Source organism: Delphinapterus leucas, chromosome 20 (genome assembly GCF_059928025.1).
Source record: "Delphinapterus leucas isolate spDelLeu-1000000601 "Yukka" chromosome 20, BTC_Dleu_Yukka2, whole genome shotgun sequence".
Taxonomy (NCBI): Eukaryota; Metazoa; Chordata; class Mammalia; order Artiodactyla; family Monodontidae; genus Delphinapterus; species Delphinapterus leucas.
The window spans coordinates 58,980,296-59,001,936 of NC_143148.1; the positions used below are offsets into that span (position 1 = coordinate 58,980,296).

Here is a 21,641-nt window from a genome sequence, read left to right on the forward strand (position 1 = left end):
GAAAGCCAGAGATCGGAATGCTGGTGGACTCCAGCAGCTGGAAGGCGAGAGGGAAACCCCGAAAGGACAGCGCCCGGAAGGGGAACAGCAAATCCTGCATATGACTCCTGCCCACGCTCCGCGTGAGCCCTGAGCCGGGCACCAAGGGCAGGGCCCTGGCGGTCACCCCAGGACCCATCAGCTGCACAGACCGCAGCAGCCAGCGGACACCGGAGAGGGCCTGGGAGGGGCCCGGCCAGGCCCACCGCACCAAACAAACGCAACCGGGCGCCAACGCCCTTCAGGAGGGCAGAACAGAAGCCAGAGTTTCCACAACGCCTCACACACAAAGTCCAAGAAGCGATCCGTAATTACTGGCCACATAAAGGAACGAAAACGAGACCCACAAAGAGAAAAGGAGGGCAGGCACAAGACGAGCCGGAGCTGCGGCCCGAGGCAAGGGGCGAGAAGTGGCTGCTGTAACGAGGCTCCAGGACGGGAGGGAAAATATGCCCATGGTATACGAACCAAAGAGGAGATCTCAGGAGACACACAGAAACTGTTTCTAAAAATGGAAACTCAGGAAGCAACCAATGGCCTTCAGTAAGTGAATGGATAAATCAACTGTGAACTTCCAGACAATGAACTATGACCCAGCTCTGTAGAGAAATGAGCTCTGCAGCCATGAAAAGACGTGGGGGAAGCTTAAATCCATGTTCCTAAGTGAAGAAGCCCATCTGATCCCAACCATGTGACATCTGGAAAAGGCAAAACTATGGAGACAGTCAAAAGGTCAGTGGTGGCCAGGGGTTGGGGGGGGCGGGTATGAATGGGTGGAGCACAGAGGATTTTAATAACAGTGAAAAGACTCTGTTATACTGTAACAGTGGATATACGTCATTACACATGTGTCCAGACCTATAAAATATACAACACCAAGAGTGAGCCCTAACGTAAACTGTGGACTTTGGGTGATTATGATCGATTTTTCTGGGAACCTAAAAGTGCTCTAAAAAATTGTCCTAAAATAACAAAAACAATTTTAATGGAAATTCTAAAACAAAAAGTGCTATTTCTGAAATAAAAAATCCACTGGATGGCCTTAACAGCAGTTTGGAATTAATAGAAAAGTCAGTGAACTTCAAGTCAGATCAGCAGAAAGCGTCCAATCCAAAACACAGAGAGAGAGAAATATTTTGGGGGAAAAAAAAAAAAAAGAAGAACAAAGCTTCCAGGACCTGTGGAATAATATCAAAAGGTTTAACATACTTGCAGCTAGAGTCCCAGAAGGAAACAGAGATGGAGACAGGAAAAACCGTGGAGAAATTATGGCTGAAAATCTCCCCAGTTTAGTAAAAGACATAAATTTACAGATCCAGGAAGTTCAAAGGACAGCAAACTAGATAAATTCAAGAAAACAACACAGTCAAGCTGCTCCAATACCAAAGCCAGAGGTGATCTTGAAACCAGCCAGAGGAAAAGAGCACTTTGGATACAGAACCATAAAACGAATGATGGCCAGAAGACATGTCTCAACTCTTTTAAAAGCTAGAAGAAAAAGAACAGTCAACAAAGAATCCTACATCCAGTGAAAACACCCTTTAACAATACAGGGCAAAACAAAGCATTTTTGGATAAAAGAAAACAGAGAATTTCTTGCCATCAGCCCTGCACTCCAAAACATGCTGAAGAAAAGATTTCCAGACTGAAGGGAGAAATGGCAAATACGTGGGTAAACGTAAAAGACTATATTTTATCTTAACTTAAAAAATATATATTCCTATTAAAGCAAAAAATATATTGTAGGACTAAACAGCCTATATAGAAGCAATACATATTTAACCACAGCACGAAGGACAGAGAAACCTTATGGGTACAATACAACTGCAAGATTCTCACTCTCCACATGAACTCCAGGAAGGCTGACTGTGAAACTTCAGTAACCCCTGGACCAGCCACTAAAAATCGTGCAAGGAAGCAAGCCCATAGCTCAAATGGAGTCTATGAGTCCCCTTAAATGAAGTTCCAGAGAAGGTGGAACTAATCAATGGTGGGGGAAAAATAGAAGAGAAAAACAAGAAAAAAGGCAGGAGGTAGGAGATAGCAGGGTTTGGTGGCAGTAAAGGTGGGAACTGACCCAAAAAAGAATGAGGACATTTTCTGGGGGTGATAGTAATGTTCTGTATCTTGGTAGGGGTTCATTCATTTACCAAAACTCAAGTGGTGAAAAACACTCACTCACTCACATGATACACTTAAAATGTGTGCATTTTGTGATACACCACGTTAACAAATTGAAGAATAAAAACCATATTATCATCTCAATAGATGAAGAAAAAGTTTTTGATAAAATTCAACATCCATTTATGATAAAAACTCTTCAGAAAGTGGGCAAAGAAGGAATATACCTCAACATAATAAAGACCATAGATGACAAGCCCACAGCCAACATCATTCTCAACAGTGAAAAGCTGAAAGCGTTTCCTCTAAGATCAGGAGTAAGACAAGGATGCCCACTCTCACCACTTTTATTCAGTGTAGTTTTGGAAGTCCTAGCCATGGCAATCAGAGACAAAAAAGAAATAAAAGGAATCCAAATTGGAAAAGAAGTAAAACTGTCACTCTTTGCAGATGACAGGATACTATACATAGAAAATCCTAAAGATGCCACCAGGAAACTGCTAGAGCTTATGAATGAATTTGGTAAAGTTGCTGGATACAAAATTAATGCACAGAAATCTGTTGCAATTCTATACACTAACAATGAAATATCAGAAAGAGGAATTAAGGAAACAATCCCATTTACCATCTCATCACAAAGAATAAAATACCTAGTAATAAACCTACCAAAGGAGGCAAAAGACCTGTCCTCTGAAAATTACAAGATGAAAGAAACTGAAGTCGACACAAACAGGTGGAAACATATACCATGTTCTCAGATTGGAAGGATTAACATTGTTAAAATGACCACACTACCCAAGGCAATCTACAGAATCAATGCAATCCCTATCAAATTATCAACGGCATTTTTCACAGAAATAGAACAAAACACTTTTTAATTTGTATGGAAGCAAAAAAGACCCTCAAGAGCCAAAACAACCTTGAGAAAGAAGAATGCAGCTGGAGGAATCACGCTCCCTGACTTCAGAGTATACTACAAAACTACAGTAATCAAAACAGTAATGGTATTATCACAAAAATAGAAATATAGATCAACGGAACAGAACAAAAGGCCCAGAAATAAACCCACACACTTACAGTCAGGAGGCAAGAATATACAATGGAGAAAAGACAGTCTCTTAAATAAGTGGTGCTGGGAAAACTGGACAACTACATGTAAAAGAATGAAATTAGAACATTCTCTAACACCATATACAAAAATAAACTCAAAATGGATTAAAGACCTAAATGTAAGACCGGATACTATAAAACTCCTAGAGGAAAACATAGGCAAAACACTCTTTGACGTAAATCATAGCAGTATTCTTTTGATCTGTCTCCTAGAATAATGGAAATAAAAACAAAAATAAACAAATGGGATCTAATTAAACTTAAAAGCTTTTTACACAGCACAGAAAACCATAAACAAAACGAAAAGACAACCTATGGAATGGAAGAAAATATTTGCAAACAGTGCGACCAATAAGGGACGAATTTCCAAAATATACAAAACAGCTCATGTGGCTTAATATCCAAAAAGCAAACGACCGAATCAAAAAAATGGGCAGAAGGACTCCCCTGATGGCGCAGTGGTTAAGAATCCACCCGCTAATGCAGGGGACACAGGTTCGAGCCCTGGTCTGGGAAGATCCCACATGCTGCCGAGCAGCTAAGCCCATGCGCCACAACTACTGAAGCCCGTGCACCTAAGAGCCCGTGCTCCGCAACAAGAAAGCCACTGCAATGAGAAGCCCGCACACCGCAGCGAAGAGTAGCCCCTGCTCGCCACAACTCAGAGAAAGCCCGCGTAAAGAAACGAAGACCCAACACAGCCAAAAATAAATAAATTTATTTTTTTAAAAAATGGGCAGAAAATCTGAATAAGCATTTCTCCAAAGAAGATATATAGATGGCCAACGGACACATGAAAAGATGCTCCACATCACTAATTATTAGAGAAATGCAAAACAAAACTACAATGAGGTATCATCTCACACCCGTCAGAATGGTCATCATCAAAAAGTCTACAAATACCAAATGCTGGAGAGGGTGTGGAGAAAAGGGAACCCTCCTACACTCTTGGTGGGAATGTAAATTGGTGCAGCCACTATGCAGAACAGTATGGAGATTCCTTAAAAACTAAAAACAGAGCTATCATATGATCCAGCAATCCCACTCCTGGGCATATATCCAGAAAAGATGAAAACTCTAATTCAAAAAGATACATGCACCACAATGTTCATAGCAGCACATTTACAATACCCAAGAAACGGAATGTCCATCAACAGATGAATGGGTAAAGAAGATATGGTATACACACACAACGGAATATTATTCAGCCATAAAAAAGAATGAAATAATGCCACGTGCAGCAACATGGATGGACCTAGAGATTATCATACTAAGTGAAGTCAGACAAAGAAAGACAAACATCATATGATATCACTTATATGTGGAATCTAAAAAATGGTACAAATGAACTTACTTACAAAACAGAAATAGACTTATGGTTACCAAAGGGGATAGCGGGGCGGGGGGACAGGGGGACGGTATAGATAAACTAGGAGGTTGGGATTAACATACACACACTACTATATATAAAATAGGTAAACAACAAGGGCCTACTGTATAGCACAGGGAACTATATTCAGTATCTTGTAATAATCTATAATGGAAAAGAATCTGAAAAAGAATTTATGTATGTATAAGTGAATCGCTATGCTGTACACCTGAAACTAACAAAACATTGTCCATTAACTATACTCCAATTTTAAAAAATGGTTAGCAAATATAAAATACCTAGCTAGTGGGAAGCAGCCGCATAGCACAGGGAGATCAGCTCGGTGCTTTGTGACCACCTAGAGGGGTGGGATAGGGAGGGTGGGAGGGAGACGCAAGAGGGCGGGGATATGGGGATATATGGGGACGTATAGCTGACCCACTGTTATAAAGCAGAAACTAACACAGCATTGTAAAGCAACTATACTCCAGTAAAGATGATAAAAAATAAATCAGTTAAATTAAAAAATGGTTAGGGCTTCCCTGGTGGCGCAGTGGTTGAGAGTCCGCCTGCCGATGCAGGGGACACGGGTTTGTGCCCCGGTCCGGGAGGATCCCACATTCCGCGGAGCAGCTGGGCCCGTGAGCCATGGCCGCTGGGCCTGCGCGTCCGGAGCCTGTGCTCCGCAACGGGAGAGGCCACAACAGTGAGAGACACGCGTACCGGAAAAAAAAAAAAAAAATGTTAAAACAGAAAAAAAAAAAGTGTGCAAGTACAGAATGTAAGTTTTACCTTTAAACTAAACTATACATACACTGAGCTGTAATACTGAGGATATCAACGAAAGGCTACTGAAAGAATAAAAATGAATGAGTAGGGGTGGGGTGGCTGGGAGAAGAACCACATCACTATGACAAAAGGTTCCGAGGAGCAATCAGAGCCACCCAGAGGTGGCTGGGCGCCCGCAGCTCACATAACTGCCAATGCCTCCCACTTCCTACTCCACGAGCCACAGAGCTTAGCCTCCTTTGTCTTCTCATTTCATATTCTTCAGGGTTTTCCTCTCACTTTTAACGATGAAGTAAAAACCCCCACCACTTTTAACATAATTTTGGTGTCACATAATACACACAGCCCCTTACTCATGTCACCTCTGAAGTTACGCATCCTTAAGCCCTGTGTCTGTCTCCTTGCTGCCAGAATGGGGACAGGACGGGATGGGATGGAACCTCCCTCACAGACTCACTGGGAAGACCGCGCACACACATGAGAAGCAGCCCGCAGAGTGCCCCGCACAGGGCACGTACCCCTCTTGTGTGCGTGCTACCTGTCCTCTACTCATCTCTTTCCTAACAATTCTGAAAGAAAGAGAGTCATTGTGATTGGTAAATCAGCCTCCCCAACACGAATATGAACAGCACACTGGTTCACGAGCTTCACACCCAGTCTTTAAAGTACAGGAAAAAACCCACACAAAATAAGTGTTTTCAGAAAAATCCCAGCCTGCAAAGTACCCGTACCAGAAACATACTCTGTCACGAAGCTGGCGACAGGAGGATCATCCTCCCACAGGGAAGAGCGGAGTTCCGGAGAGTATTTTAATACTTAATTGCGTCCAGGTGGAGTACACGCACCACCCAGCGCTTCCCACACAACCTCAACACCCAGTACGCTCAAAGTATGTCATTAATTTAATTGACTTTATTATAGCTAGGTTGTTAACATTATTCCCAAGCTTTTAATTTTTATTAAAATGCCCAAATGTGATGGGAGAAGGGACTGTTTCTCTTCCCCACAAATTAATTCTCCTCCTTTTTCAAAGTTATTTTTTCTAGTCTAGACTATAATATTTCTAGAAGTAGTTCCTACATATACATGTTTTAATTAGATTCACTGTGAATCAGTAAGAAAATTGAGGATACAATTTCTTTCTAGTAATTCTACTGAAGTTCTTATGTAAAAGTCCCAAATAACTAGGAAATGATGCTATAATGCTCCCTTCTTATAATGAATCTGATGTCAATGTTTAAAGCATAAAAGACATATAAACTAACAACTGACTAATAACAGTCGCTCGGTTTACTGCCGTTCTATAGCACATTAAAAACCATCTAGGCTTACCATGATTTACAATTCTGCAAACACTAAAGGAAAACAGCGAAAGAGCCTTACGTTTAGAGACACAAGCTCTAAGCTACCTCTCCAAGACGACTTGATCCACGTGCACGGCTCCACAAGTGACCAGCCCACCAGAGCACCGGACGACCACACGCGCTGTCCCCAGCTCTCACCTCCTCCCCAGCTCTGGGTGTACTTGTCCATAAACTTAGTTTTGTCACAGCGTAATATAAAGCCAAAACATCCCATTCAGAGAGTTTCTCCCAACAGAAGCTTTTGCACGCTGGCTTTTGAAAAAAAACCAAGTAGGATACAGATGTTAAAATTTCACTAGAATCTACTGCTGTGTAATGCGTAAGAGAAACAGCCATTGGATAAAGGCTATGGAGAGTGTGACTTGGTAACAGATATTACTAATAGGGCCATAGAGAGGAAAAGCACTAAGGAAGAAAAGGTTTTCACTGGGGGGGCCTTTCATAAACACCAACAAGTCCCTTCCACTGGGTTTTCACAGACTCTCAGGACCCAGCTCCTACTAGGTGGCAGGGACCGCTGGCCTCTGGGATTGAAAGACAGAGACACAGTCTCTGCCCTCCAATAAGGCAAAGTTTGGTGATGAAAACTTAAAGAACCCTACTATAGTAGGGTAAGGGCTAGGCCAGCAGGAGCCAGAAGAAGGCTTATTTAATACGTGTGCACCAGGAAGTGTGGGCTAGGGTGCCCCAGGCAGCAGGTGTCCCATCTGAGAGAACGGCATCTGCAAAGGCTCAGGGCAACGAGGCAACACAGTGAACAGGAGCAATATAAAAGCTGAATATAGCCAGGCAAGGGGCAGATCACAAGGGACGCAGCACACCATGCTGAGAACTGCGTGCCAGAGAATAACCCTCCTACGGGCATCTTACCAGGACCGTTCCTGTGCCACCCTGGGAACTGCCGTTAGAGGCTAAGAGGGGCCCAGGGAGACTACGGGGTGTTACAGTACACAGACCCAGGCCAGGGAGACGAGTAGGTGTGGTACTAGACTACAACCAGGTTGAGGTCGGCACCTGAACATGTCACTGTTATTTCTAAAAGGAGTTAAGGTATTGAAATTTCTGTTTTAAATTTAATCAAAAAACAAAAGAGAGAAGTTATAAAGTTGCCTCTTGTAGACTTAAAACAATGGCATCAGTTAATTCTACAAAGAGGTCGTCACTCACTCACATTCCCGTCTGCTTCTTGACTCGGGATGAGGCGGGGCCGCGTGTGGCTAGGGCGGTGCTTGTCCCCAGAAGATGGCTTTAATCTGTACCCTGAATCCCTGATAAACCACCCCAAACCCACCTACTAAGGAGTGTCCCACAGATGTAACCATCATGCCAAGTGTGTTAGGGAGAGGTGAGGTGGGGAGAGAGCAAGGGACAGAGAGACAGACAGAACCAACGCTGACCCGGGCTGCGGCAGGGCCGATGGAGAACAGTAAGTCTATGGAGATGCTTGGACCTGAGAACAAGCTGGTTGAAAATGAGAAAGCGGGCGTGGGCTCCCGGCTGGGGATCAGGACAAGGGCGCAGCAGTAAAGGATGGGAAGAGAGGACCTTGCCTCTGGACACACTGAGCTCCCTGGGACACCCAGCTGCAGCTCAGTCCCAGTTAGTTAGAGATTTGGGGGTAACCAGAGAGAGTGGCAAAATCACAGCTGAATATGTCATGAATTATAAAGTAACAAGAGAAGAGAAAGGAGGAGAGAAGCCTGAGGAATACCATCATCAAAAGGGCAGGAAAGCAGGAGAGAAACGGAAAACAAACGCTCATAGAAGCAGGAGGAAGTCGGTGGTGCCAGAGAAGTAAGGGAGGGGGCCCGGCTCCCAGGCAGCGGATGACTAGGCCCCGCCCAGACCCTTTAACCCAGCATCTCAGCAGCCCCATTTGTTTAAAAAAAAATAAAATAAGTAACACCATCCCCTGGGGAATTTCACTGCGCAGGGAACCCACAGAACAAATGAGAGATGAGAAGGATAAGGGCTGAAAACTAGCCAACGAATCTGGCAAATAAGAGGTCATCAAGATAAAGACATCAGTGAGACCCAACAGAGAGTCTAGAAGTAAACCGAAACATACTTGGGAAATACGCCGTACCGTAATAGACAGCACTTCAAATCTGAGAGGGAAAGGATGCATTATTCAACAAATGGCACTGGGACAACTAGGTGGTCATCTGGAAAATATAAACCCAGCTTTGTACCTTACACCAAATAAACTCCAGATGGATCTGTTAAATGTAAAATGAGAAACCACACGAGTTTCGTAAGGAGACACCACCGGGAATGGTTATCATGTATAATGCATGATGTGTACATGAGCACAGTCTATGCATATGTATAGTACTAGGCACGACACATTATGTACACTGCATTTCTAATTGGGACACAACACCCAGAAGCCAAACGAGACTGGTAAGAATGACATTAAAAACAAACAAACAAACAAACAACAAAAACTGCATAGTAAAGTCTTTTGGAAAAAACCCAAACCTGGAAAACAAATACCTACAACTTCCACTAAAGACAAAAGGACAATTTCCTTGAAACTTAAAGAGCTCCTAAAAAACAATAAAGAAAAGATCAACAACCCAACAGAAAGGGGCAAAGGATACGGAGAGCTCAACAAAGATAAATAAAATGGATCACCTGCAAACATGTCCCTGCACTGAGCAGCATTCCTCGCCTAAGTGCCCGGCAGCAGCCAGCGGTGCGCTGACGCCCCGCAGGAGGGGAGGGACACAGACAGGTGCTCACACACGCTGTGGAGGTCCCACAAGGTGCAGCTTGGCGACACCCCAAATAATTACATAAGTGCAGACCATGTGACCTGCCACCAACCCCACGTCCAGGCTTCTGCTCTGGAGACACACTTACCAACATGTGAAAGGCCATATGCAGGTGACGTGTACATGATATGGAAGTGACAGACACTGTCTGTAAGATGTCTCATCAGTAGAGACACACAGGGCAGCCACAAAATAGAATGAAGCAGCTCTGTGGACTGACATGAGAGTGCTCATCAAGAAAGTCGCCAAGAGAAGCAAACAAGGGACAGACCTGTGTGTGCAGCAAGACACCAGTTACCTATTTGTAAACACAGAGTCTTTCTAGAAGGTTCTACAAGGAACAAAGAGGGGAACGGAACTGCATGGGTTCCTGGGTAAAAAAAAAAACAAAAAAACCAAAAACTTGTTTTTTTAATGTGATATAAAAGGTATCAACAACCAGGTAAAGGAAAGGAACCTTGAAACGTCCTGTGTGTCCTCCCCTGATTGCATGGGGGATGGGGGAGGGGCAAGAAGGGGATGTTTCATTGAATATTCTTTTGTAGCTTTTCAATTTTCTTTTTACTTCTCATTATCTATTAAAATATTTTTCATTTAAAAGATTTATTGGGTTCCCTTTAATAAAAACTGTTCTAGTTGAAGAGGCTGGGGGCAGGAGCCAGGTTCCAGGAGGCTGGCTGTATTCTCTACCACTGGGTGTGTGTGTGTGTGTGTGTGTCTGTGTGCGTGCACGCACACGCACACACGGGCAGAATAGCATGTATGGGAGATCCTATTTGTATTTAATTATGTATATATGATGTTTTCAAAGAATACATAAGTATATATTTATACAGGCATTAGAACATCAGAAGGATTCACACCAAACTGTTAAAAATGGGCTCTCCCTAGAGCGCAGGCCTGCTGGCTGCTCTGGGACAGGACTTGGTCACAAAGGAACCAAGACGTGAGCGGATGACGGAGGGGACAGGTGGAAGGAAGGGTCTCGCTGTTTCCACGAAAGGGCTGATGCTCCACGTGGGAAAACAGTGGAGGTCAAAGGTCGCTGTGGGGAGGTGGGGAGGTCAGGAAATAGCAAAGCGCAGCACGTGACCTAACGATGTCCCTGAGGAAACAGGCAGATGTGACCAGAACAGAGACAGAGGGACTGCCTGGGACAGAAAGGCAACCTCTGCCCCAAAACATCCACCCGAAGCTCCAACCCCCAGAGGCGCGTCCACTGGCCCTGCCTCCGAGGTCCCGGCCATATACTGTGCCAAAGAGATTATGTGAAATTAGCAATTACTTGAAAGATAGTGGGTCTTGCCTTTGTCTTCTCTTCACTCTAAATAACGTCGGGCCTTCTAACCCAAAACAAAACAGACTGCTTAAGAATTAACCAAATATTTTATTAGTTCTTGATAATTGCTTTTCGCTTTTGACAGGAAACGCTGCTATAATATGTTAGGTCTCACAGGGCAGCCATAAAATAGAGTGGCTATTATAAATAGGGAGGCTCCCACAAAACCGCTACAGAGACTGGAGAAAAGCTGCCTGGTTGAAACTGATTTCTAAACTGTATATGTCAAGGGTAAAGTCAAACATCAGAAACCCTTCAATAATCTGTAAACCAATTAGTGAACTTGGGGCAACAGTTCCTACTCAAACTAATGAGACAAGTAGTGTTCTGAGGAGGGTTCTCAAAAAAAAAAAAGATACCCAAAGGATCTTTTTTTCTAAAATCCAATCCATCTAAGGCAGGAAAAAATAAAAAGAATACTGAAGTAGAGACTGTTTTTCCTAGATGTGATAAAATTTTTCCTCTGATTTACTAACAGCCTCTAAGGAGGTCAGCAGTCAACGATTTAGCAAACAGAAAGGATGTACCAGCTCGGGTCCCTTCTCCTAGCTTCCTTTCAAGTTGTAAAACTCGGAATTGAATTTGTTGGGAAAATACATATATTAATCCAAAATGTCCTCAATCCAAAAGGAAGGTAAATAAAGTATACAGGACTGAGAAGAAAGATGGGTACAATAAAGCCTAAGTGAACAATGAACTTCAAAAACTGCAGAAACAAGGCTAATGTTGATGTTCATCTGCAATTACGTTCTAACTTGTATCAGTAATGCTACCCCATCGCTCATCACACCCTAATATGACATGACACTTCCCGCTTCTACAACTATACTCCAGAACACAGGTGGAACAGGAACTCAAAAATGTTTGCTGAGTTAAATAAAGCAAATGCTAACTAGCTCGTGTCAAAGTAAACAGCCTTAAATTAACCTGAGGGCAAAAGACAGTCATTAAAGTGCCACACAATCTGAGCCATTATACAGGAGAAAAACAGCAGGACTGCGACTCCAACGACCGGTGAGGGGTCTTCATTTTCAATGAACACACCAGCAGCAGAAAAGCAATTAAAACTGTACCCCAGGACGTCTCAATTCCTTATCACGTACTTCACTACAAAAAGAGGACACTCTGTGGGACCTATAAAAGCTGGCCAAAAAAAAAAACTCCAATCCCTCTCAGGACACCCTCTCCTGCAGTGTGATGAAGGAAGCCAGACTTGCGTGGAGACTGGTGACCTTGGACCTCAGCTGCCTGGAACAAGTGTGAACAGGGAGCCGCACTGGCCTTCCAGGCACAGCTCTTCCTTTAACCTGAGTGGGAACAACAGCAGTTCCAGGCAAAGTCCCTTCTTGTGGTTTCAGACTACTTTCAGCTCCAACAGTCCAGGGTTTAGGGTTAAAGGAGAAACCAGAGGAAGCCGTTTCTACAGCACATGACAAACCACCAGGTGTCTCACCTCTGAACTGCAACGATTTCCAACAGCTTACGAAAAGCAACGAGACAAAGCAAGCTCTCGCCTGCCTTGGGCAAGAGATTATTAGCAGGTTTGTTCGCCGTATCTGCGTGGACCCCAAGTTTCTCGGGCACTCAGCCCCCAGAGGAGGACTCCGGAGCTGTACCACAGGACACACACCCAGAGAAGGGCCACCACCCACCACACTCCTGCACTAAGCACTTTAGACACAGTTTCGACGCCCTCTGGAAATAGGTCCGTGAGGGTCCTGATCACGAGGATTCCGGAACGGGAGGGCAGGAGGGGCTCACAGCGTGACCACGGAGCTGACCATCGGTCCTGAGAGCAGAGTGGCCTCCGCCACCTCTCACTGCAGTTCCTCTGGGAGGCCAGAGACAGACCTGCCGGGCGCCGCGCCGACGCCCAGCAATCCTCCGGGTGGACTCTTAACGTGAGAGCCAGGCCCCTCCGGACGGCCGTGTGTGGGCGACACTCCGGAGACGACTGAGCAAGTGTTAGGTGGAAGGGATTAAGACACCAGCCTACTAGCCGTGAATGAAAAAGTCTAGAAGCAAGCACCAGAGACAACTCACAAACCCATCAACTGATGGATGGACAGACAAAACGGGGTAGAGCCACACAACAGAAATTATTCAACCTGAAAGGAGTGAAGTGCTGACACAGGCTACACAGAACATGAGTGAACCTTGAGAACAGTAAGCTAAGTGAAAGCAGCCAACCACAAAAAGCCACCTAGTGTGTGATCCCATTTACATGAAATGCCCATAACAGGCAAATCCACAGACAGAAAGTGGATTAGTGGTTGTCACCGGTGGGGGAGGGTGAATGGGAAGTGACTGCAAATAGGTACAGGTTTCTTTTAGGGGTGATGAAAATGTTCTGGAATCAGACAGTGGTGATGGCTGCACAACTCTGAATATACTAGAAACCACTGAATTATACACTTCAGAGGAGGGAATTTCATGATATACGAATTAAGTCTCAATAAATAAATAAGCATATGCCACAGCACTTTATCACCTATACATAGAAAAGATGGTAAAGGATAAATTTAAACTTTTCCCTTTTTCGCACTGCACACCTGCAGCACCTAGCTACTGAGCGCAGCGAAGCCACCCACTCTCCCTCCAGCCTATGAACACCTTCCTTTCTGAAAGTAAAAATGTCTATTTTACATTCTTCACACTTTTAAACTTCTTCTACAAGTCCTTGGAGCAAGAAGAATTTTAAAATAACCCAGTGAGGCTTTGGAGAAGGAACTGCAAATACTATATCAGAAAATTTAATTACAAGAAGTATGTCCCTTTAAATAGGATAAAGAATAAAAAACAATCAACATCTTTATCTCTAAAAGATAAACACAAAGTCTCTAAGCTCAAAGAGTTCAAAACAAAACACAATGTCTTACAAAAGAAATGCAAACACAGCTTGAAGGGGCTGCTTTTTCAGGACTGCACTAAATATTAGATTTAGGGATACTAACAAGGCAAAAGGCTCACTTGTTAGATTTCACAGGACTTGTGCATCAGTGTCAGGCATAAATTTGAAAGCAGCAAAGGAACAGAAAGTTAAATGAATATGAGTGAAGTTAAGTTCAGCAGTGACACAGGGGATGTACCAGGTAAAACTAGACACCATGGGCTTCCCTGGTGGCACAGTGGTTAAGAATCCACCTGCCAATGCAGGAGACATGGGTTCAAGTCCTGGTCCAAGAAGATCCCACATACCGTGGAGCAACTAAGCCCGCGAGCCACAACTACTGAGCCTGTGTGCCACAACTACTGAAGCCCACGTGCCTAGAGCCCGTGCTCCGCAACGAGAAGCCACCGCAATGAGAAGCCTGTGCACCACAACGAAGAGTAGCCCCTGCTCACTGCAACTAGAGAAAGTCCGCGCGCAGCAACAAAGACCCAATGCGGCCAAAAGTAAATAATAAAATAAAATAAATAAATTTATATATAAAAAAAAAACTAGACACCATGATTGTTTCTGAAACATGGAAGCAATGGCCCCAAGGTTCCTCATTATAACCTCATTATTAAATATCAGGCAAAATTCTCCAATTTCCCACGGATGAACAGAACAACAACAAAAAAGCCAGCTCCAAGTAACTACGCATTCAAAAATCAACTTAGAAAACACCAAAACTCCAAAACATAAATATTTCACTCCCTGACAACGTGCCTTGCTTAAGTTAGTACTCCTAGGGAATTCTCTGGCCGTCCTGTGGTTAAGACTTGGCGTTCCCACTGTCAGGGGCCGGGGTTTCATCCCTGGTCGGGGAACTAAGATCCTACAAGCCCAGCATTGCAGCCAAAAAAAAAGTTAGCGCTCCTCTATGGAAAGCCAGAGAGGACAAGGCCAAGAGAGCACTCATAGAACATCTCCTGGGCGCTTCACATGGGACCTCATGGAACCCTCCAAACGAGCCCATGAGACAGGTAACCTGCCTTCCACCCCAAAAGGGAAAACCAGGAGGAGAGAGGATTCTGGCCAAGGTCACACAGCTGGTCAATTCCGAGCCCCTGCATCTCATCAAAGGGGTTTCTGGCTTGACAAAAAGTCTCTCTTAAAAAAGGTATTTTTGTTCTAGCTTTAGCTCGCTGCCCCGCCAAAATAATTGCCATCTTCTGCTTTTATAAAGTGATTCATCCGTATACACAAAGGAATCCCCTTCAAGAGGTGAATACGACACTACCAGTGTTTACTAACACAAACAGAGGACTGAGACCTCATGAAACTGGCCACCAGGGACTGAAATCCCATGAACACCAGCACCCCAGAGCCTACTGAGTGCCCTGTGGACAACCACATCTTAATAGGGCCCTGCTTTCCCTTTGTCATAGCTGGAAAAACATTTTTAGGATGGGATTTGAACACACGCTTAAAACAGGAAACCAAAGTCTCAGAGGTGGTTCATATCACAAAAAAGATACAAGTTAAAAACCAATGTAGGGGGGCTTTCCTGGTGGCACAGTGTTTAAGAATCTGCCTGCCAATGCAGGGGACACGGGCTCGAGCCCTGGTCCGGGAAGATCCCACATGCCACGGAGCAACTAAGCCCGTGCAACACAACTACTGAGCCTGCAGTCTAAAGCCTGCGAGCCACAACTACTGAGCCTGCGTGCCACAACTACTGAAGCCTGCGCGCCTAGAGCCTGTGCTCCACAACAAGACACCGCAATGAGAAGCCCACGCACCACAAGGAAGAGTAGCCCCTGATCGCGGAAACTAGAGGAAGCCCGCGCGCAGCAATGGAGACCCAATGCAGCTAAAAAAAAAACCAAAAAACCAAAACCAACCAATGTAGGTATCACAACCCCGTCTCAAAGGAAATCATTAAAAGCCACAATCCACAGTTGAAAGAGTTTAAAAACCACCACTAGTAAACCAGAGAAACAAAGCTTTAGTTTCAGACAGCGGAGACACTATCAAAAAGCACTTAGACTACTGGTATGACTGCAATCTTTTACTACCAAAGAAAGTCAGTTTTAATCCTAAATCACACAACACACGTGGTCAAAGATAAATCCTTTTGCTTGGAGCACAATTCTGGCACAGGGTCCCAGGGGGCTGTTAAAAAGACATTGGAGCCCCAAATGCTTTGTGTTTACATAGTTTTTAAACATCTAGACAAAAGTTCACATTTCTAACTGAATGACCACTCTGCCCTTCCTGTTTAATTTGGAGACAGGAGATCTTTTAACTAATCCTAGTTGGACTCTCAATCAGCCTAGGATTTGTTTGTAAAAAGGAAGGCGGGTCACGGAGAAATAACTGTTTCACATGCGTTGAAGGCTCCAAACCTGCTTTTCCGTCTGTTACAACAGCCCTGTTCTTACACACAATATAAATAGACACACGTACACATTCAGAAATACACATATACACTCTATACACATATATACGTGAGCACACACTCACGTATACACACAATGCACATACACTCAAGCAGACGTGTACTCACGTACACGCACACACTGACACACGTGCACACGGCGGCCTGCGGCCCATGGCGGCCTGCGGCCCACGCCGACCCTAACCTCCTCGGGGCGACGCCGACCCCACCACTCCAGGGGAAATGGACACCTAGGCCGTGGGAGCCCCAACACAGCACCCCGCGGACGTCTCCTATCGTTACAGCGCCTTCTAATCTCCACCTCACTAGCGGCTTCCTTTTCTGATAATAAACACCAGATTTGGAGAAACCAAGAGGACACAATGTGTAACGGTTATCTGTCGCCCAAGAGCCCGATGAAGGGGACAAAGGCCTTATCGCGCTTCCAGCTTCCCGCGGAAGACGTGTACCGAAGGCCCGGCGGGCCGCGAACTCTGCCCGGTGCGCCCTTCCCCAGTCCCGGAGCCCCCTCCCCCGGGCCCCGAGCAAGGCGGGTGCGACGGGCCCCAGGGGGCGTGGGGTGCCGGGCGGGGTCTAGGGGTGCGGGTTTGGAGTGCAAGGAGGGAACAGGGGGTTGAGGTGAGGGTGGGGTCTGAAGTGCAGGAGGGAGACGTGGGACACGGAGTGAAGTGCGGAGTGGAAGCTTGGGGTGGCGAGGAGACGGTGGGGCGGAAGCCTGGGGTGCGGGTAGGGGTTTGCGGTGATGTGGGGTGCCAGTGGGGGCTTGGGGAGCGAGGTGTGAGGTTTGGGGTTCAGACGGGGGCTTGGGGCGCGGGCACGCACCTTGTGGCAGGCCGGGCATGTGGGCAGCGCGCTCTTGCCCCCGGGGCCCCCGCCGCCGCCGCCGCCGCCGCCGCCGCTCAGGCTGCTCTGGATCTGCGTGAGCTCCTGGCGCAGCACCTGCTTCTGGTGGAAGCTGAAGGCCGGGTGGTTGGAGGCCATGGTGAACAGCAGCAGGAACTCATCGCCCGTGCGGCCCTCGTTGAGCTGCAGCCCGTAGTTGTGGATGATGGAGTCGATGTGCGTGAGCGTGCGGTAGAGCACGCCCGCCGCCTCGCGCTGCTCCGAGCCCAGCAGCGCCAGCGACACGAGCAGTTTGCTGCGCACCACCTCGTCTGTCAGGTTGGTGAGGCTGCCCAGGTCGGCCGGGTTGTTGGCCTTGATCTCCGAGTCGCGCAGCGAGTGGTAGTCCTTGCGGGCCAGGTCCTCGAGGCACGAGCCGAGGAAGCGCAGCTCGAGCGGGATGCACAGGTCCAGCAGGCCGCAGAGGAACTCTACGCGCTGCGGCGACGGCAGCTCCGAGAACCAGCGGTACACGCCGTCCCTCTGCAACGGGCAGCGCTTCTCCACCATGCTGCCGCCCGCGCCGCGCCGCCACGCGGGGCCGGGGGCCGCCGCCCGGGGCCGGGGCCGGGGCCGGGGGCGCGGGCGGGCGCGGCCGGGGGCGCGGCCGGGGCCGGGCGAGGGCGAGGGCGGCCGGGCGCCGAGGGCCGCGCCGGGGCCGGGGGCGCGCGGCGCGGGCGAGACCCCCGCCAGGGGCCGGCGGGCGGGCGCGCGCGGGGCGCCGGGGGGGCCCGGGGCGGCCGGGGCGGCCGGGGGCGGCGATCGGCCTCGGGCCCCCCGCTCACGGGCGGGCTCCTGGCCCGCGCCCGTCCCCGGCGGCGGCCGGTGCGCGGCGGCGGCGGCGGCTGCTCCTCGTCGTCGTCGTCGTCGCCCGGGAGGCGGCCGCCCCCATCTCCCCCCGCGCCGCAGGGTCTGTCACTGCGGGCCGCCCCCCGACGGAGCCGCCCGGGCCATGCCGCCGCGCCGCCGCGCTGGGCCGACGGCCGTTACCCGGGACGGAGGCCGCGGCGGCTCGGGAGCGGCGCTCGGAGCGGGCTCGGGAGCGGGCGGCGGAGGGATCTGCGCCGGCACTTGCCACGGCCTCGCGCCTTTGCTCCCAGCGCCGCGGACGGATCCGGGCCGAGCGCCGCGTTCGCAGCTGACGGGCGCCGGGACAAGGCGCAAGTGGGCGGGGAGGCCGCCTCTCACGACAGCCAGGCGGCCGGGCCCGCCCCCCGAGCTGATTGGCTCGGGCTGCGCCTTCTCTGCCCATGATTGTTCCGGGTCCCCAATCCGATTCGCCCCTGACCCGGCCACGCCTCCCTGGGGCTGTCGATCACGTTGGAACCGCCCCGGCCTGCCCCGCGGCGGCCGGCGGAGTCAATTGGCCGGCGGGCCGGGCGGGCCGAAAACCCGAGGCGGATTTCTGGTTGCTTTTGTTCACACAGGTCTGCGTGGAGCATTGTTTTAGGTGGAAGCGGGAGTCCGGGCTTCCCGTTTTATTCCTGAGCGTCACAGTAGGAAGGTAGCGAGTGTCTTCGAAAAGCCGCCGGAGCGGGGCTCCAGAGACCCGCGTCCCCATCCCCCCTCTGTCTCTGCGAAGCTGTGTGACCTTGGGCGAGTCGCTTGGCCTCTCTGAGCCCTGGGCGCCTCCCCCGAAAATGAGGGTGATGACAACCGCCCCCGGGGCCCGTGAGAAGGTCGTGAGCTCACAGAGGCCCGGCGCCCTCACCTCTGAGGCGGCTGGCCTGCCTTGAGATGTGACGGGAACAAGCTCTGTACGAAAACCTCATCCAAATTGAGCCATTAAGTCGGCCTCCTTTCAGCGGGTTACTTCCTCAGCTCTGGGAACCGAGAGGATGCAAGCACACCGGCCAGGGTCAGGGAGCGTTTGCATTGGCACGGATTCTAGGTTGGGGACAGGCAGGGGAGAAGCTGGTGGCCCAGCCACCTATAACCCTACAGCTGCAGGCAGCGGTCCGCCATCTCCAGATAAGGAAACCGAGGCCGGGGAGCAAGAAATTCATTCTTCCCTGCCCGTTCAGTAGAACCTTTCTTCTGACGTCCTGTGGTCTAGGACGGGGCCTGTTCCTGCATTTGTTCAGCAGCTCAACGGGGGCCTGGTGGACGCCAGGTTCTGAGCCCTGGGGGGCCCCTTGCGAACAAAGCCTGTCCTCCCGCCTTTGGAGCTGACAACCTGGTCCTGGGCAGTACACAATAGAGATTGATTGAATAAATGAATGCATTTCTTCAGGACATGGTCCAAGGTGCTAGAAACTTCCTAACAAGACGTTCTGCAACCTCTGGACTTCAAAGTTGAACAGACATTGCAGAGCCATACTTGGGGTGAGGGGAGAAGATTTGCTTCCCAATCCCCCACCCCCTCCACTCCTGGGACAAATCTTCCCTGAACCACCTGGTGTTCTTGGCCATTGTGGGAAGGAGCAGGCATCCAGGTGAAGGTCAGTGTAGCTTCCCAAGTGTATTAGGTCCTCATAGGCAACAGGGGCAAGGCTGAGTCCAGCTGGGTCTCTGCACCTTACTTCCCCAGTACAGACTAATTTCTACGAATAATTTAATCCTTGTTCTCTTCGACCTCACTTTCTCAAGTGATTCCAGGGAAGTGGCCGCATTCCAAAATCTACGACATGAGGAAGTGAAGGAACATGAAAACCAAAACAGTTCACCTTTGCTTTCTTTTGATAAATTAAGTTCCTTGGAATGGAAAGATCTTGGGACCTTATCGGTGCTGGGGTTTTCCTCAAACCCAGCCCTTCATGGCTGTGAAATCCCTAAGCTCCAGTGCCAGTCGACCTGGATTCTACTCCCAGCTCTAGCGGGCTGTGTGACCTTGGCCGTACATTCAACCCCTCTGAGCCTCAGTTTCCTCATTTGTGAAAAGCAGCCGGGAACCCCGCCTCCCAGCTGGCAGTGGAGGTCAGAGATGCTAATGGGAGCCCTTGACAGCTGGGACAACTGAGCCACAAGTAACTGGATCAAGGTCTCCCAGCTCCCAGCCGCCTTCTTGCCACTTCTGCCTGTGCTGTTTGCTATTTAATGTATGCACTGGGGTGAAGGGTGTCCCCCAAAAGGTCTTGTTCACCCAGAACCTCAGACTGTGACTTTATTTGGAAATAGGGTCTTTGTAATTATAATTCAGATGAGAATCAAGATGAGATCATGGACTAGAGTGGGCCCTAAAGGAGAGTGTCCTTGTAAGAGACAGAAAAAACCTAGAGACTTGGGAAGAAAAAGCCATGCAAAGACAGAGGCAGAGCTTTGGAGCCAAGGGACACCTGGAGACACCAGGAGCTGGAAGAGGCAGGAAGGACCCTCCCCTGGAGCCTTCAGAGGGAGCATGGCCCAGCGGACACCTTGACTTTGAACTTCTGGCCTCCAGAACTGTAAAAGAATACATTTCTGTTGTGTTAAACCACCAAGTTTGTGGTTGTTTGTTATAGCAGCCCCAGGAAACTCATACAGTGTTGTTTCCCCCTCAACTTCAGTCTAGCTCAATTTAATTCAACAGATATTAAATCCCTGCCCTGCTGGACCAGACCCCACTAAGGGTTTGGGGCTTCTAAGGAGAAATGAGACCCAGGCCCCCCGACTCTAAGGAACCGACGGCCTGGAGTCCCTGCTGTGAAGCAGCTGGGCCACCAGTCCACAAGGGAGCTTTCCCTTCCGCACACTGTTCCTTTCCCCAGGGGCCTCCTGGGAGCGGAACTGGTGGGCACTGACTCCCAGCCGGCCCTGAGGCTGCAGTTTTCTCTACTCTCCTTGCTCTCCCAGCCACCCGGGGATCCTTCCCTGAAACAGCCTCCAGCCCTGGGCTATTTGGAGCTTCACACTTTCCCTTGCTCTGCAGCAGGTGACCCCTGGCTTCCACTGGGACTTGAGTGTTTCTCCAGCTGCTACAAAGTAGAGAGGCCGGGGACCCATGGGAGGAGATTGAAGGGGCATCCCTCCATGTGAGAGAAAGGGGGCTGCAGGTAACAGGGAGGTGGGGCTGTGTGTTCAGCAGGGAGAGATTCCCCACACAACGCTGAGCAGGACAGCAGGCTCACTCGCTCCTTCAGGCCATACCTGCCATACCTGTGCCTGACACAGGGCCCAGGGATGATAGTGCAGTCTAGGAGAGCTCTCGGGCTACAGTAGGACAATGTGTCTGCCTGCATTTTCCATAGAGCTGGGGTGGAGCAGAAATCACTTTAGTATCTTTGAGAAAGAGAAAGATTTGGGGTTCACCCAAAATTCCCCACATGATTTTGCAATGAAGCTATGATGTGCGAGGGATGACTTCTTGCATCTGAATCAGTGACACTGTTGAATTACTTCAGTAGGCAGGGACCAGGCTGAGACAAGAGATCAGCCAGCTGGAGTACGGCTCTCCATCTCCCCCACCCCATGGCCTTGCTTCTCCTCTCACTTAGAATCCCGGCCAGAGAGGAAGAGCCTGGAGGCCAGGTTGTGGTTAGGCAAATGAAAACAGAATTAAGATTGAGACTCTGATTAACATGAGGGTGCCTTAAAAACATAGGC

The 21,641-nt window shown here is 48.6% G+C and overlaps 1 protein-coding gene across 1 annotated transcript in view; it reads right to left on the reverse strand.

Annotated features, from left to right (window-relative positions):
* Positions 1–17,720, reverse strand: part of ZCCHC14 (zinc finger CCHC-type containing 14) — a 57,654-nt gene extending 39,934 nt beyond the window's left edge. Inside the window, exon 1 of the mRNA XM_022582966.2 lies at positions 17,061–17,720. Coding sequence (XP_022438674.2) covers positions 17,061–17,630 — 570 coding nt within the window. The 5' untranslated portion in view covers positions 17,631–17,720. The remainder of the gene's footprint in view (positions 1–17,060) is intronic.
* Between the last annotated feature and the right edge of the window lie 3,921 nt (positions 17,721–21,641).